Below are 17,961 nucleotides of genomic sequence, written 5' to 3'. Positions count from 1 at the left end.
CTGGTCAAAGTAACATCTAAAATGGCACGCGCACTAGCAGCACTAGCTAAACTCAGGGACTTCTGCACTAGCGACACGTTAAGAACTGTTGCACAAACACTTGTTCTGAGTCACATGGATTATTGTGCATGTCTTCTGTCTGCGAGTTCGCAATCTCATTTAAATAAACTGCAGACATTGCAAAATAAGGCTGCCGGGCTAGTATTTAATGCAAAGTACACTTACAACACTGATGACCGACATGATCACCAAGAAGGTTATAGTTTGGGTAGAAAAATTGTGTTTTGCCTCAATATGTAGGTCAACCGTATTATATCATGATATTAAGTATTTGAGTAGCGGTAGTAGATCTCGAAATAAAGTTTCTCCTACGACTTTTCGCCGGGACTGCAGCGGGCCGAGTATGTGCGTGTGTGTGGTTGCGGGCACGATAACTCGAGACGTTGCGGATTGTTTTGCATATTTGTGGTTATGTAGGGGTTGGAAAAACAAAGGTCAAGTTCGATAATGATCCTCCTGGCGACAAGCTGTGGCACTGCAGCGGAGCGTCAAAGTTATGGTGTCGGTCTTTATGTATGCCAACAGCATAAGTTGAGAAGGCGTGGACTTGAGAAGTACCTGTTGTGGAAGGGAAGGTCAAGGGCAAAAATAGTTTACCTGCCGCTTTCCTATGGCACTGCAGCGTCTGTGTACTATGTATGTTTGTGCATAACATTACTCGAGGTTAGTTGGGATGGATAAAATAGAATTCTCAACTGCTATAAACACGCGTTCATGCAGTCGTTTGCTTTTGGGGTAGGTACTCTTTAGCAGTGCGAATGAGACCTAATAGTCTTGAATAAAGGCATGCTTATTTGGCGAAGGGGTGTGTTCCGTGGAAGCCTAGTTATCATTTGTTACCACCTTCTTGGAAAGCGAGTGTTCTCAATGCAACATGGCCTGCTTCGAAATTCCAATATTTCTGCATCAACAGGATGCAAGAGAAAGTATGACGTGTAAAGCACAAGTGACAAAGGTCACCTATAATATCAGCATGTAAGATACATCGTAACAAAGAGAAATGACGGTATACCGGTGTCAATTGACTCAACGGATAAACATTACCTAGAGTTAATTTGCCCGAAAAGGTAATCTTCTGGGTTGATTTGATTTTTTCAAATGTATTTGTTACAGAGACATATTTAACAACCTTCTGTCTTTGTATAACTATAGATTCGTGAATGGTGAAGACAACATGATCTGTAGAAGGAGAAAGAAGATTCCATTAGCCTTTGTGGCTCTTCTCGTCTGTGGTGGATTCAGCTATTATATTTCTACAACCATGTATAAGAGTACCAGCCAAACCAAGTTCCCCCAACTTCACAACATAGACAACAGGTAATCGGCGTGTAATGTCGTTTTATAATGGATAAGACGATGTAAGTGGCCCCATTGCCCAGGTGCCGTTAGATAAACTATTACTGTTTATATCATAATTTATATCATGCCCATTAGACTCGTCATTGGTATGCCATTGAAACTTATTTCACAATACCAGCTTAAGTCTGAATATATCATAACAAATGCCGGATTCCATACCTCAAAGCAATGTAAATTCATGATAAACGGAATTGTTTTAAAGTATCATCAAACTGCAACAGTGCATTAAGAACAAATGTCTGTAAAGATCAAACAATTCTTCAAGATTAAACATTCATCAAGTAGGTATTACATAGATTTTTCTTTGACAAGAAGTTGAGTTAGAATTCTGTTTTAATTTGTCACATGTAGTACTTCGAACATGGCTAAAATTCACAATTTCGTCAAACGCAAATACCTGGCCTACTTTTGAGGACAACCCCGTGACAACCAAACAAGACGACAAATTTTTCAACAATGGTTTTTATAGATATACAAATCATCTATACAGGGTACAAATTTCAAGCCAAAAAATTACCAGTGCGGCACTTATAGCGTTACAAAGTTGGGCCAAAAATTACGTTATTTTCAAGCTTGAAACATTGTATTGTTTTGATGCTGCCCAAGAACTAAATATCTCGTTGGAAAATTCACAACAATTTTTAAAAAGGCCAAATGTTGGTCTATTCAGATCTTGTTTTGTTTTGACGATACAATCAAAGGTGCTGCAGTGACAATGCCGTAAAGTATGTCGATTTCCGTGTTTTTGAGTTGCGGAAATTGAGGAAAATGGCCAGAAAACTTTGTTGGCCCGTACCATGACAATAAGGAGTTTTAATCTAAAAGAAATCTATTTTGACGGGTTGTGTACCAAGTACTATCTCTGTGTTTACCCTTGCCACCATTGTTTCATCCTTATAGACATTTACTCTTAAGGGCTAAGCTGTTTGATCGGCCTATTATGCCGGCAAGCTTACCCCCCTTACCACTTCGTTTTGAACAATAGATAGGTGCTTAGGTTAAGTTGTGGAAGCCCAATATGGTGATACATTTTGACAATATACGCTCGATGTTTCATAGCAAAGAAAGACAGACATAGGGCATTCGGTAAATGGCGCGAACAACGAAAAAAGTTAAAGAAACTAAAATGTGGATTTTGGCAGGATTTCAGGACCAGGTGAGGCTATACATGGTAAGAGAGGAGGGACAGAAAGAACAACCGGTACTTGCATTCCACGAAAGAAATTTGTCTTCATTGCAACGCACAAAACTGGAACTGTCACCACCTCAAACATTTTCCAAAGATATGCCATCAACCACAAGTTGGCTGTGCTGGTAGCAACAGCCGGTAACCCCGTCTCCTGGGGCCGATCACCCGCGGAAGAGGATTACATCCACACGCCAGATGAACAGTACGACGCCCTATTCAACCACCTGACGTACAATAAAACATGGCTGCGGTCCAAGTTCCCAGCCAACACAGCATACATCTGTAAGGAAACTGTTTTATGTAGAAATAATACTACATGATTTATTGCATGAAATGAATGTGTATCTTTAGACTGTTGTCGGAAATTTGAATTGTAATTATATCAGCAAACTTTTTCTCAGCCGTATATTAGTCTTGATTTTTAAAGAAACATAAAATTACTATTGAACAATAAGCAAACTATACTGCTGTGGGAATCGTGGAAATTATCATGCCCTACACAGTTTATTGATGCCATAGGGGCGGAGTCGCCTGGGTAGTACTGCGACAGAGTTAGAATATTCTAAATCCCCTGTACCATCTCCATTTTTTTCACAGCATGTGATAGAGACCTTTTTACCTTAAGACACAGAAATCGATATGTGTATGCAGAGATTCGCCGGGACTGATTGTTGGGTAAAAGTATTAAACAACTAGAGTTCGGCTACCTCACACCTCAATGAAATATTTAGAGCTTTTGTTAATCTTATGCAAATGCTTTAGCATTTATATGATTTATGTATGATGGTTATCATTGACTAACGCACACATGTCACAAGTATAAAATTCCCATCAATAATTATCAAGAGGTTTGGCACTTTTTGTATAAATGATGCAAATCAGTGCCTCATTTGCATATTTGGTATTTGCTTATGTTCCACCTATCACAATTTAAATATGTCTATCGAAGTCCAGTGACTAAAAACAATGGAATCATACAACTTCCTCGTCATTTGCATAACATTATATCATTATGAACATCTTTGCCTAAGCTACCTGCATGCCTAAAATGATGGCAGTCCAGTCGTTCCTTTCTGCAGTTATCCTCTTTGGAGTGTCTTGATGAAAAACCTGCAGTTCCACAATTAAACTCGCCCCACTTTGTCATGACGCTCAAAGCTATCCACCACCCAAATGTCAAGAGAGACTCAAGACCATAGCAAGAGATACATTGAAAACACTGCTACAATAGAATATTCTCATTAATTGTGCAAATGTAATCCTATTTTGCATAATTGCTTTTTTATCTAGTACAACATTATCTATGTCTAACTTTTGTACCTACATACCAAAAATCATGAAAATCCGTTGTTCTTCTCCTGAGTTATCGTCTTCAAACGGTTTTGACAAAATTGCCCCTGCTATCCCAAAAGTAGTCGCTAGGGGGCCAAAACTTATGCCACTTTTTGCTAAGGATATGAGCTATCTTGCAGTAAAAAATCATGACCATAGTGTGTTTAGAACAGAAGAGAGCGAAGCCGGAAGTTAGGCTGAAGTACCATGGAAAACCGCTAGGGGGGCCAATGTCTAATCATTTTCAACTTTTTCATCACACCCCACCAACACACCAAGTATGAAACCAATCCACGCAGCCGTTCTTGAATTATCTTGTTCACACAGCGACAGACGTCACACACACAAACGAAAAAAATAGTCTGATTATGTAAATTGCATCCACATTCAAATAACTTTCACTTTTACATAATCTATGCTTGGTTATGTACACCTTTAAATAACTTATGCCGGTCCCAATGTTGATTGTCCAATAATATACCATTGAGAAAAATTATAGCACTTTAATTTTATATTTATTATTCAAACTTGGGCCGAATTTGCATAATTGTTACTAGTATCTGCTAATGTTCCACCAGCCACAAACTACATATATTATAGGTATATTGAGTCCTATTATGGAAAACACTAGATTTCCTTCATTATTTATGCAAATTAAGTGCCAGTTTGCATAACTTGCACTTTATGATGTACATCTCTGTCAAAGCTACCTACATACCAAATACCGTCTACATTTGTCGTTTCCTTGCTCATGTATCCACCTAAGAAGATTTGGGAAAAAACGCCCCTGCAGTTCCAGAGCAACCTGCCAGGGGATCCAAACATACACCATCTATTCCTTACGTCGTAAGCCATCTGCCACCAAAAAATCAAGACCACAGCACATCCAGTTCAAAAGATTTTTTAAAAAAAAACGACTTTTTTTTCTGCAGTACCAAGTTCACATACCAGGGAGCCCAAAATTTACTTTGACCTTTGCCTTCCTAACACCTACCCACATACCAAATATTATCGTAATCCATCCAGAGGTTCTTGAGTTATGCTGAGCAAAAATATCCGGAAACACAAACACACACACACACACACACACACACACACACACACACACACACACACAAAACTATATCTCCATTTTTCATGGAGATAGATATAACCTCCATTACATTTCATGGGCCGAGGTAACTATGAAGCTGTGAAAGCTTTAATTCTGTGACTCTCATGTCCATATTTTATCCATGCATGTGTAGTAGAGATCACCGACACTGAAGCTTGATATGCCAGTTTCTTTATTTCACATACAGCTATCATACGAGAACCAAGCAGCCAATTGACCTCCGCCATGCACTACTACTACCTTCCACAACTTCTGCAAATGCGTGGCGTTAATAACCCGGTCAATGAGTTGTTGCTGAATCCATGGAAGTACAAGCATCTGTCCGAGGTTCACTTTGACTTCTGTAACATCACCTGGGACCCAACCAGGAACTTCATGTCCTTCGACTTGGGGTATCCTGCAGAGGGAGCGGAAGACGAGGTATCAATGCGAAAAGACCTAACATAACAATCACTGCCTGAGGATTGTGAGCTGTACTTTTGTACCAATGCTTGTTTGATACCCGAGCCATGCTACGAGGCTTATCCGTATCGGGTCTCACTAATTACCGAAAATACCCCCCAAACGTTCTAAAAAGGCCGGAAACAACCAAAAACAACTTAAACTAATTACCAAAACAACCGAAACAACTCTTACTATCTAGGAAGGCCGTCATTTGCTTGTGAGCAAATGCAGCATATTTCACTCCACCTCGCTCCCCATGCAACAATGCTGCTCCACAGTTACACATATGGAAAAATGAAACAAACCAAAATAAGGAAAATGGAGATTTCTGTGCCCTGGTATTATAACAGAATAACATGAAATTTGGTATAGGAGTGCCCTGGATATTTTCACCTAGAACATAACATTTTGGGCATACATTACTTCAAGAGGATAATTCTTTTGGCCATTTTTCATATTTGGCTGTGATTAATACCTACAAGGCCTTTACAGTTTTGGTATACACTTCTTTTGAATCAGAAAAACTTAATGATGGCATTTTTGATAGCAACTGGGACGAAGTTCAGAATGATTATCTCTTCTAAGACACACACACAGATACGCAAGCGTATATAAGACATGTAACCTTACCTTTTTTGATAAAATATTTTAAAAAATAACTTTCAATCTAGACAGTTTTACTTACACAAAATTGCTATTTCACACTTGTGTTCTCTCACAATTTTATTGCCTTAATTTGAGTGCAAATGATTTCAACTGAAGTTTCTTTTACATGTTGAAACTTTTTGCGGAAAAAATAGCAAATTTGCAAACTATACACGAAATATATTTTTGGGTTGCGATCAATGTCATTCTGCATGTCCTTTTCTGGCTGGCTGGGACCAGGTCTGCCACCTTCGTCTACACGCAGTTACTCATGGACTTAGCTCTGCTTCTCTTCTCTAGATGGGTCTGGAGGATAGAAACAGAGGACCATGAATGAACCAAAAGCATATTTTACATTCATCTAACCCTTTGATTTTTTTCAATGGATTTTATCTATTAATCGAGATTTGATTTTGGACAATATATCATTTGGTACAAGTAGGATAAACCCTTTGCCTGTTGGAATATATGAATCCAGGTTCGCGGACCCTGTTATAAACGAGACTGCTTGGTCAACTCGCAGACTGAAAATGGATCACTTGGCATCTATTGTGTGACACATTTGTTTCTTTCCAAAGTAGGGGTAGCGGTGTAGGTGTCTTATTGGCCACAATATGAAATCGTGGTCACTACTATATCTTTCGGCGAAACCACTGCTTGGAGGATGTCTGGGATGTTTATTAGTTTATGTATTTATAGGGGTCAATTCACCCCTCTAGCTGCTGGGATGGTCACAGTAGGGAGTACTTCCTTAGTGCTTTTCCCAGGGCACACCTGCCTGGTCTTTAAGATATTGAAGGTTGATAATCCAAGATGGTGGATAGCTAAAATACTGATTTTGACGTCGTTGTGTCGGCTTTTGGCAAAAGAAGACTTGATAAATATTGATAAGACATCAGTTTATAGCTATACGTCATAACGATTTTTAAGGAATTTAAGGAAAAGTAAAATTCTATGAGCATGTCACCCCCTGCAAATTTGGTGATCGTACAGTAAGCCGTTTCAAAATAACGAATGGGGGCCGAATTAGCCCCCCCCCCCCTCCATGCCAGAGAATGCCAATAAATCCCAGTCTGGATAGGCTTAAGTCTTGAATGAAAGTACTTCAAAGTCACTACCGCATCAGATTGAAAGACTATTAACATTTACATCCGGACTTTTTGTTTTCTTACAACGAGAACATTAAAATCCTTATATGCTTTGTTTTGAATAATATTTTGAAAACATTTACCTCCCGTTGTTTTGTTGTTCGATAAGGAATGGGCTCGTCGATACATCAGTGAACTAGAAGCCGACTTCACTCTTGTCATGCTACTGGAGTACTTGGACGAGTCCCTTGTGCTCCTCAGACGGCTGATGTGCTGGGAGATGCAAGATGTCTTTTACGTCACCAAGAACAATCGGACATATTCATATAAAAAGAGTATTCCCTCTAACGAACAGATTTCCAACCTGCGGAAGTGGAAAGCCGTGGATTATTTACTGTATGACACGTTCAACACGTCCCTTTGGCGCAAAATTGCAGCACAGGTAAGGATATCAACATTACAAGAGGTGTTCAGTAGTAAGTGTAACAAATGTCTATAACTTTATGACATTTTATCCTGTTTTGGTGCTAGTTACAAAATTAAACATCAATTAGTACTTCTTTGGGCAGCTGGAATCAAACCTTTACTCTAACTAGCCATAAGCTAAAATCTAAGGGCACAAAATGCCGTACGCTCAACTGCTGGCTGATACGTGCAAAAACGTGGTCATCTTTTGGGATCCGTAGGGTGGCAAGTACCGCCTCTGTACGAACTCATATGGAATCCAACGGACTTGGGAGCACGTAGACACGCCGTAGCACGTAAAGCCCCGGTCTCAAAGCGCGTACGATTTGTTGCGATGGAGGTTTTAAGCGCAGCATAAGCGCAGTGCGTCGTAAGTCGATGAAGAATCGGAAGCAATAGTTTAAATATACAAAGCCGTGGTCACAAAGATCGTAGGACATCGTACGATGAGGTCAGAAGAGCGTACCTAGTACCTGCGTCAATCGCAGTTAATCATAGTAAATCTGAGAGCCACTTATGACGAAAAATAGAGCTGGAATGGATTTTGAACAAGTTTAAAGTTTCTCCATCGTCGTACAATTTTGATTGCCCACATAACAGACTTCATTATGGCAATTTCATTTCTACTGATGACGTTGAATATTACTAATTTTTTAGCATGTTGTGATGGTTTCAGTTTTCCTTGATATTACCGATCTTTCATGTAGAAGAACGTGTGAACAATCGTGCGTCGTTGAAAAAAAATATGAACATCATCCAAAGCGCCACGATGGCTGATTGTGCTAACGATTTTGCTGTGATTTGCTGCGCTCATCGCATATGCATATGCAGAATATGCTATCGCAAGAAATCGTACGCGCTTTGTGACCGGGGCTTAAAGTGCATTTAGAACTTTCTCTGCGTTCGGGCTGCAGATTCGCCCCCGCACGAGCAAGTACGGGTTACGCGCCTGTTCCGTACAGAGAGTAGATTGAGTAATACGCCTGTCACATTTGGCGAAAATCGATCGTACGACGATTCCGCGGCAATCGCCCGAGCCTCGCTTATAATGATAACTTTATTGCACGACAATTGTACAAGGTACAAAGTATGGCTTAATTGTCACAGGGACGGTTTTCAGGTAAAAAAATACGCGCAACCCTCTGTCGATCTTAAATATGGCCGATCTTCCAACGGCAGGCGTATAAGGAAACCGTGCGTTCTGAGAACGTGTAAGTACGGCCTGCATACGATAACGTGACAATCGCACAGAGATCGTACGTTGTAAGCACGCACAACTCACCACTTGCGCAACGAATGGTGCACGCACGCACGCTAACGGCATGCAGACTACATACTTATTACCTTTTGCAACCGTGCGAGGGACGTGCGTTTACGTACTCCCTTCCCGATGTTGCCAGTCCTTCCCAACGACGTTTTTAGAAAGAAAAAACTTGGCGGACGTAGCCTCCCCTCCAAAAACATGTGTCCAAAAAACGTGCGGATAAAAACACATATGGCAGGCTGTGTCCTTAGCTTTACAGATCTTTACTTGTCTATCAAACAGGGTTCGGACTTCCACGAGGAAGTATACTACTTTAGAGAGGTCAACACAAATGTCAACACGTACTGCGATGAGCGACAGGAAGGGACACCCAATCTCACAGTGGTGGCCTCGAGATGGAATCCACAGTTTGAAGTCGACGCCAAGTTTTGCCATGTCATACAATCACGTGTAGGTATTACTTTCACTGACGACGTTCTTAAATCTGCTTCATAACTAACCACCTGCTTTTCTGCAAGCCACCAATAGATTCGAACGTTTGCCATAGAGTGCACACTGCGTGTATGTATTGGCTTGTATCAGTAAGGCTGTATGTCTCATTGGAAGGCTGGCGTCATTCTGCCTTGGTGACGTATGGCCTGACATGGCTTACGTATGGTCGAACTAAGCTTAAACAAGGATTTGTATCTATTACAGTCCAGTAATGTCCAAGGCAACACTTCGGGATGATAGGAAACCATGAGTTGTTCTCAAAAACTTTTAAAATTCTGCCTCTTAACGAAAGACATTTAAGGCGTGACAGAAAAGTTACGTAATTCAAGTACTGTAGTTGTACAATTGTTGGCCAGACCAAGTAAATGAACACTTTCGCTGTAATTAAAAAGAATGACACCCCAAAACACAGTTTTTTCTGTTCCAATGTAAGTTAAAAGTTCATGTATCACATAGTGATCATCAGCGTTGATTTCCTACCTTTTTATTTCTCAGGTAGAACAGCTAATGGTACCACTGCGGAAAGGACATAAGGGCGGGCGGACAATTCTGAGTGAAAGGGTTAACGTGTGGGCCGTCGCTAAAGGACAACGAACATTCAAATATAGAGATGAGCGAGAAGAATATGTAAAAATGCTTAATGAATCTACTTGGTAGATCATACTTTGCAGGGCTCCACTGCAAAGCAGTGCAATAGCACTGGGTTGGACAACCCTGGGTAAAGATGACAGAAATAAACGATAAATACTTATAGATCATACAATCTGTCCGTCACATTTCTCATATGAATTGTAATGACCAAATGGTGATAACCCCAAAAAGTGTGGCAATAAAAACTTTCTTTCAATCTTTATTCATTAAATCAACATTACAGAGTAGCACCTCTGAAATCGTTGATATTACAATGTGAAGTAAATTATTACAACAACTAGACACAGTACGCATGACATACACAGTACATAGACAAATAAAAACACTTAAGCATCAGTCAATGATTTGTTATACAGTTTATTGCCATGGCGAAGGTTTTATTGTTTATAAGTATTAATAATTGTTGTTTTAGGTGTGTTGGAGTTGTGTGCTATCCTTTCGTATGTATGAAGATTGCTTTACGCGATGGATGTTTGAAGGGCATTATTATTAACAAGAAAGGCAGTCTCTTGTGACGAGCTCGAGTGACCTATTTTAAATGTTTCTCATTGATCATAAAAATGAGGTTCTAATTTGCATAAAAGATATCAGTTGATCATCTCCTCTACATAAATAACAATGTGTTTTAAGTACGAAAGTCTTAGCAAAGACAGCTATTGTAGCATTTCCTCATAGATTATGTAAATGAGACCCTAATTTGCATGACTTACGTCTGCATGTTCAACTTAACGTACATGTTCCTGCTAAATGAGGCAAAAATGGGTTTTGGTCATTTAACACTGTAATACAAAATTTTTTCATTCATTATCTAAATTAGGTAACAATTTGCATAATTGATGTCTATCGATATTTCTCTCTTTTCTAGTTACATATGTCATGTACAACTGTTTAAGTGTACTAGTATAATGAATTTAGTATTATGTGGCTTAATAAACTGTACTCAGTAATTATGCAAATTAGACCCTGGTTTGCATTAATATTCCTTATTTCTGAAAGACATCTTCGAAGTTATCTACATCACGTCAACCCCGTCCCAAGTTATTCCCTTCCAAAATGTGGTGCGGGCGGACGAACTGCTGTGGAATTTCGGAAATTTTTGCCAATCAGATATATACTTAACAGTAAGCCTTATAATTCATAGTTTTATTCATAGTTTATTCATAGTTTATTCAGAAAAACAATCAGCATTGTCAGCAGTCAGTAAAGAAACAAACTGAATATCACTGATTTTACAACTTGTTACATGGTGAATACAGAATATACAAAATATACATTAATAAACAATTACAATACATGACGCAGAAACACCTAAAACAAAGTTGTACGTAATGCCTTACAGAGAACACTGAAGTAAGGACAGGAACGCCATACACACTAAGTAACACAAATAGGATTCGTTATACAGGCGGATGGCCTGGTGCAGAAATGACCTTCTCAGTCTCTGTGTCCGGGCAGCTGGCACAGTAAGTGCAGTGCCGTTTCTAAGAGCCCTCCCAGCACCAGGTCATGGAGGGGGGTGACCCTCGTCCAGCATGTCCCTCAGTTGCTTCACTGCCGCAACCTCTCGCCGTTCTTTCAGCGTCGGCAGAGGAGGCACCTATCGTTTTCCCCCCAGTGAGACGATACGGAGTGCTCTCCGGTGTACTCTTTCAATTTGTCTCTCCTGCTTACTACACCGTACAAGTAGTACGTGCCCATATTCGAGCACAGGTCTGATAAGTGTGACGTACATCTGGACCAAATCCAGGTGTTATGTCTATGGGGCGGAGCCCTCTTCAGTGATTCGGTTCGTAAATGTTCTAAAACTTCCACTTGTGTGAGAGTCTATATCACACAGGGAATATTTGTATATTTTTTCATGTAATAACATTTATTCGTAATGTGAGATCGGCAAGCTGTTCAGTTGGTGCCATAGTGCTAGTCGACGCTTTTGAACCGTCAACAATTTGTCACCGACAAAGTAGTCCATATCAAGCTTAAGATTTCTTTCTTTCCCGTTTGGACTAGTCGATGTATAGTCATACATGTTCGTCCTTCTACTGTCCTTTACAATCTGAGGGATCTTGATATTTGGGAAACACATGAAGAGTTTCTCCGCCTTTAAGGAGACGTGTTACGTCTTATTTGAGCTGAGTTTGGGAAGGGCGCTCGGCGATGTTTTTGGGGATGACATGAAGAGAGTGGATAGTGTCCTGGACCGCTTTACTACGCTACATTCGTCCTGGTGTTCATCTGTTGTCTGGTGAGATGAAATTCTGTTTTTTGTTGGCAACGTCTTTCGAGCGGAGCTCACTGTGCATTATTGAAAATTGCTGCTATGCGAGAGAGGTGCATTTGCATAATACATTCCCTAGGGCAATCGCTTTCGGTTCTCGGGTGTTCTGGATACATAGCAGATGAAAGGTTGGAGCTCTTTAGCCTCCTTTACCGGCGTTGATCGCGATTTCTATCCGGGAATACGACGGGAAAGGAAAATATGCCGGGAAAGAAAAAATGCTGGGGGAGGAATATATACCGGGGGGCTTGTACCGGCTAGGGCAAAAAAACAACTTTCGCCAAGGCCCTAGAGACGCAGGTGAAGGAGGCTAGGAAGAAGGCGTTTACAGCTATTAATTTATGTTCTTGGACACTGTTTAATGTTTATTGTCTGCCTTAGTACATTTCAAATCGTCTATCAGATGATAATATTAACAGCAATGGGCAAGTGGTATACAAATTCAATGACAAAGTCAGTCACGAATTTTAAATTTTCATCGGCTGTTTATGACCTAAACCATTTTTGGACCTCCTCTAGGTGAATCTAGGAGTCGGGATGCTGTGTAACTGGCTGAGCTACTGTCAGACGTCAGACGACATTGAGGTGGACACGGCGATGGGAGATTACTTCTGGAACTCCTTCAGGAGTCTTCTGGGCATGCGCCATGAGACCCAAGTCTTTGACGGTAGTATCATAGCATAATTGTTACTGTTTTGCGTTCTACCATCGTTCTTTGTATTTCTTCAAAGAAATATACAGGCACGCATGGCACAGGTTCATGTTAGAAACAAATATCTCAAATAAAACCTGCTACAAAAAACACAGTAAAATACATGCCCCAAACTACATAATAGTACATATATTAGAGGCCTGTGCCCTACACTCTTGTCTCTTTTGAAGACGAAGCGCCACTTCCGGATCACTACATGGACGAGACCCTCCAGGGACGGAATTGGTACTACAGGAGGTGGACAGGGTCACAAACCTGATGTACAAGTTCGAGTGCCGAGGTTTTCCGGAACTGAAGGTCAAAGACACCGCATGCCGAAGAAAAACTAAGCAAACATACTAGAACTTTTCATTTAACATTATAGTTATTATGTTTGGAATGCCTTGGGGAGAACAGACATTTAAGTTATGCAGTCGAGTGCATCTTGCGTACCCCCGACCTGAATATCTTATTATTTTTTAAGATATTTTTTCTTTGCGAATTTCAATGGTCGAGATTTCTGTAAGGGATGACAGAAACATGTCTACTTAAAATATGGCAGAAAATTGTGTCGATATTTTGACCCGTAGTTGAATATAATGACAGCTCATTTCTTCTGGCTGTAGCTTGTTGAAATGTCAGAGAAAACCTCTTACCTTTTGAACCAAAATAAATACGGCAAATCCAGTTTTGCAGTGGGGAAAAATTTGTTCTTTGCTCTTTATTTCTTCTCATACCTATACATAAATTTAAAACAAATTGAAAATAGGAAATAAATACATGAAGGGGTAGGACAGAAGCCATAAAGTATTTTCGTGGCCCCATACATAATCAATTGAACAAATAACACGTAAGTTTAAATCACAACGTTAAATAACATAATGAAACAGAGGTCATATTACAAATGATCTGATAAGTACAAATATGATTTACAAGCTTTTTGAAACTGTGTAGTGATAAACAACATTGTTGAACTTGGCTTGTATTATTCCATATGGTGTTTGGGTTTTGGTTTTGAGGTTTAGAATGCAGCTAAATGTGTTTTGAGGTAATTTTTGGGATGGCTAACCATGTATTGCATCGGAAAATTCATTTGGTACCTCCTCCCCCACTTGGCTTGGTTATCAAGAAAAGAAGAAAGAAAGGGTATCTCAGAAGCACTTTGTGCGAATTGTAGGCAGTGTCAATTTCGATCAGCGAAAATGTGTCTGTCGGTGTTATGATAGTTTTTGTGTTTATACTTATGATAATTTTTGCACGTGTGATATTGTAAAAACATGCATGGTATTGATTCACCTTGTAAATACATTATATATATATAACACATGCTCTCTGAAAGTGCTAAGATTGATTGAAACATGGCATTTTAATAGTGAATATAGGCTGAATGTAGAAGTGCAGATAGACGCACAAGTTTTACCAACGGATTTCTACATCTACAATGGTTTTCTACTTGAGGTAGTGTACTTTTCGTATAAAGCAGGAACATCAAGAGATTCAACAGACGGACAATTATAATTCAGCCACTAGTTCATGGAATTTGTTGTACATATGGCCAAATTTGTTGCAATATCAACCGCACTAGAAAACAGCATGTTTGTGCTTTAAGATATCACCAAGAATCATTGTTATAGACGTACATCTAAAGTTAGAAAATACAAGAACCATTTTCCGGTACATGGTCTGCAAGGTTATATCCTGAGTGTTTTGTGTGTTCAGATGTGGCAAGATTGTGTTTGATATGTATGTTCATGAAATAAAGATGAAAGCAATTGTGTGGATCGTTTGTTTTGTGAATGATTAGTTTCTTTCAATGCTTATACAGTCATGGCCTTTTATGCTTTGTACGAACGTCTCGAAAATAAACATGAATCAGATTCAAAATATAATGGCAGGTGAAGCAAAAAATCGTATCTAAAACCTGTATCTATGATATAGTGTTCCCAATTATTTCTTATCAGCAACAAAGGAGAGATTACAAGCTTTAATGTTACCATATGATTTTTATTTGCCAGAAACAGAAAAACGTTTTAAAAACATTGATTAAGACAGTGTTTTTCTGTAGTGTGCTGATAGAGGCAGGTTGTGTACAAAGGTACATGTATCGACAAAGGCTCTGATAACTGCTCGGATACATGAAGTCATGACAGTATGTTATGCAATATTACCACTTGTGTATAACAACAGAATATCTGCCGAAGGATCAGATATGTAACAGCATAGCAGATTATTTACAATCACTGGACCAATTTCTATTTACGTGCGTCATTCGGATTGTACATGTGCTCTCGTGGGTGAAATGCGAGAGCACGGCAACGCGAGTACACGACAACGCGACAACACACCAGCGCGAATGCACAGTGATGTAGGAGCACGAATGAGCTGGTGCCAACAAAGAAAGCTCTTTAACCAGCCGGGATTCCCAATATTAGCACGAGTGAGCTGATGCCAACAAAGAAAGCTCTTTACCGAACTGGGATTATATTGCAATTACAGTTCATCCGAGGAAGGAGTTCTCTTTGCATCGTACACTACAGTACATGCGGTACGCGAAAAGCACCGCTGACCAGACCAGAGACAACCAGGCGACTGGCGTCTCTGTCCGGAGACTCTGAAGGACATACCCGTTACTTAGAAGTATGGCTACGCGACACGATCTTGTCATCAGGTTAACCTGCAGTTTAATTCTTCTCTATGTCTCGAGTGTAAAAGGTGGGTTCTATTCTTTGTCATAAAAATAATACTTTTATGATATCAAAACTAGTCGACTTCCTAGCTATAGGTCATACAATGGCTAGCGCCACGGCTACTTGTTATTCTTGGTGAACATTACGCAATTTTACTACGAAAAAAATTCGAAGAAGGGTGAGGTAAAGTACTGTTTTTGTTAAAAGCCCCCTTCACACGAGAGCAAGAATGAGCCGGAATGCCGTCAGAATGAAAATTATTTCCTCTTCCTTGTAATTCCTGGCAATTCGTAGTGTATTCAAGAAATTGTGACTGCTTACAAGCTGTTTGTGCCTGTTCTTTTGGCTGGCCCGAATGTTTTTGACATGTTAAAAATTGTCGAGGTGCATGCAAAGTGGAAAAATATCGAACGGCATCCAAAGTGTATTCTAAGTGTATTTTAACTATTCTAATTGCAGTATGATCACATTCTATGGCATTCCAACATTATTGGAAACATTCTTATCTCATTCGATGGAGAACAGAAACGGCAAGCCACTTCGAAAGCTACAGAATTTGGCCGAAAAAATATCTGGAATGCAGTGAGAATTTCTAGAATACTTTACAAACTCCCAGCAATAGAAAAAAAATTCATTCTGACGGCATTTTGGCTCATTCCTTCTCGTGTGAAGGGGATATAAGGTTCATTTGAAATGGCCCCGAATGTAACACAAATTTTACAAATAATTCATTTTGGCTGGTACTGCTTGATTCCTGCTAACTGGGTTTCAGTGTAAGGTCCTATAACATACAAACAAAATCCAGCTTTCATTTTACACAGGTTGAAGCACTCATAGTTAAAGTACTACTTTGATATGTAGCATTATATCTTAGCAAAGACAATAGATATTTACGATATCTTATTTGAGGTGTATTCATAACATACCCGTGACTGATGCATCATTATATGAACTAGTAAATGTAAAAGTAAGTATCTATTGAGATACGGCCGTCTCTCGTAGCCGAGAGGTCAGAGCCAACGGCAAATATTCAACATGTTCAAACGGAAAAAGGCAACAGCCATATGTGGGCTACGTGTCTCTTTCCTTTTTAGGTAAAAGGTCGTAGATAAATGTGAAAGTTATTCACAGCGTTCTGCTTCTGTCAAAACAAGGCATATGTTTGAAGCCGCATCAATTTGCGTGATGGGTGTGCCTCACCTTACAGATGGCAAACCATAACAGTTCTGCCTAGCGAGAAGGGATAAAAGAACGCCTTTATGCCAATAATTTTGTAAAAATTAATCATCGTTCATCTGATAATGGTACTATCCAAGATGCAAATATTAAGCGCCGGTTACACTTAAGTAAACATGACCTCCCGACTCTCTCCCGACAATGGATAGGAGTGATTCGGGAGCTAGCTCGGCTGTAGTCGGCTGCTGTCAATTTTAGTTCTTAACCACACCATAACCACTGCTAACTTAATCCCGGCGAGTTTCCAACCTTCCCAGGACTAACCTAAAGACTGTAGACAATTCTCTGCTGACTCATTCTCAAGCGAAATGATTATTAATATTGCCAGAACGTTGGCGAATCACCCCCGAACTTCAAAAGACCGACATTCAGCCCAAAACAAAGAAGAACCATAAATACCGTACTGGAGCTATCTGTGGTCCAAACGTAATCTCTAGGTGATGTTGAAAATATAGAAGAATTGGTTATTTTGATTGAAAACGAATATGGTCAGTCTTTTGAAAATCGATGATTATGTCCATATCAAGTCGTGGGAGGATTAGCAACCGACTGGTTACCTACAAATATGGCTACACGACAAGGTGCTGTCGCCAGTTTTACCTGCAGTATAATTCTTCAGGTGTAAGGTGGGCTCTATTCGTTATTAAACTAGTCGACTCCCTAGGCCATAGAATGGATAGCACTAGGGCTACTTGTTAGTCGTGGTGAACTTTATGGAATTTTACTAGGAAAGAAATTCGTAGGACGTAGTAAAGTACTGCTCGTGTTATGATACCAAGAAAATTCAGCTTTCATTTTGCACAGGTTGAAACACTCATAGATAAAGAGCTGCTTTGATATGCAGCATTATGCCACATAAAAGAAATACAGACATTTTTGTTATCTTATTTTATGTGTATTCAAAACATACTGGGTGACTGATAAGTATAAGGACTAGTAAATGTCTAATGAGATACGGCAGTTTCTCGT

At 39.7% G+C, this 17,961-nt stretch overlaps 1 protein-coding gene and 1 long non-coding RNA gene across 2 annotated transcripts in view; one reads left to right on the top strand and one right to left on the bottom strand.

Moving 5' to 3' along the window:
* The window catches only part of LOC118412219 (galactosylceramide sulfotransferase-like), a 13,053-nt gene extending 2,609 nt beyond the window's left edge, over positions 1-10,444 (top strand). Inside the window, exons 2-7 of the mRNA XM_035814940.1 lie at positions 1,213-1,377; positions 2,562-2,890; positions 5,242-5,474; positions 7,401-7,673; positions 9,243-9,410; positions 9,948-10,444. Of these exons, the coding sequence (XP_035670833.1) occupies positions 1,235-1,377; positions 2,562-2,890; positions 5,242-5,474; positions 7,401-7,673; positions 9,243-9,410; positions 9,948-10,109 (1,308 nt within the window). The 5' untranslated portion in view covers positions 1,213-1,234 and the 3' untranslated portion in view covers positions 10,110-10,444. The remainder of the gene's footprint in view (positions 1-1,212; positions 1,378-2,561; positions 2,891-5,241; positions 5,475-7,400; positions 7,674-9,242; positions 9,411-9,947) is intronic.
* The window catches only part of LOC118412220, a 29,325-nt gene extending 14,536 nt beyond the window's left edge, over positions 1-14,789 (bottom strand). Inside the window, exon 1 of the long non-coding RNA XR_004830742.1 lies at positions 13,346-14,789. This is a non-coding gene — a long non-coding RNA (uncharacterized LOC118412220). The remainder of the gene's footprint in view (positions 1-13,345) is intronic.
* Between the last annotated feature and the right edge of the window lie 3,172 nt (positions 14,790-17,961).

This window comes from Branchiostoma floridae, chromosome 3 (genome assembly GCF_000003815.2).
Source record: "Branchiostoma floridae strain S238N-H82 chromosome 3, Bfl_VNyyK, whole genome shotgun sequence".
NCBI classification, from domain to species: Eukaryota; Metazoa; Chordata; class Leptocardii; order Amphioxiformes; family Branchiostomatidae; genus Branchiostoma; species Branchiostoma floridae.
The sequence above is the reverse complement of the archived record's forward strand: the minus strand, read 5'-3'. Positions and strand labels throughout refer to the sequence as shown.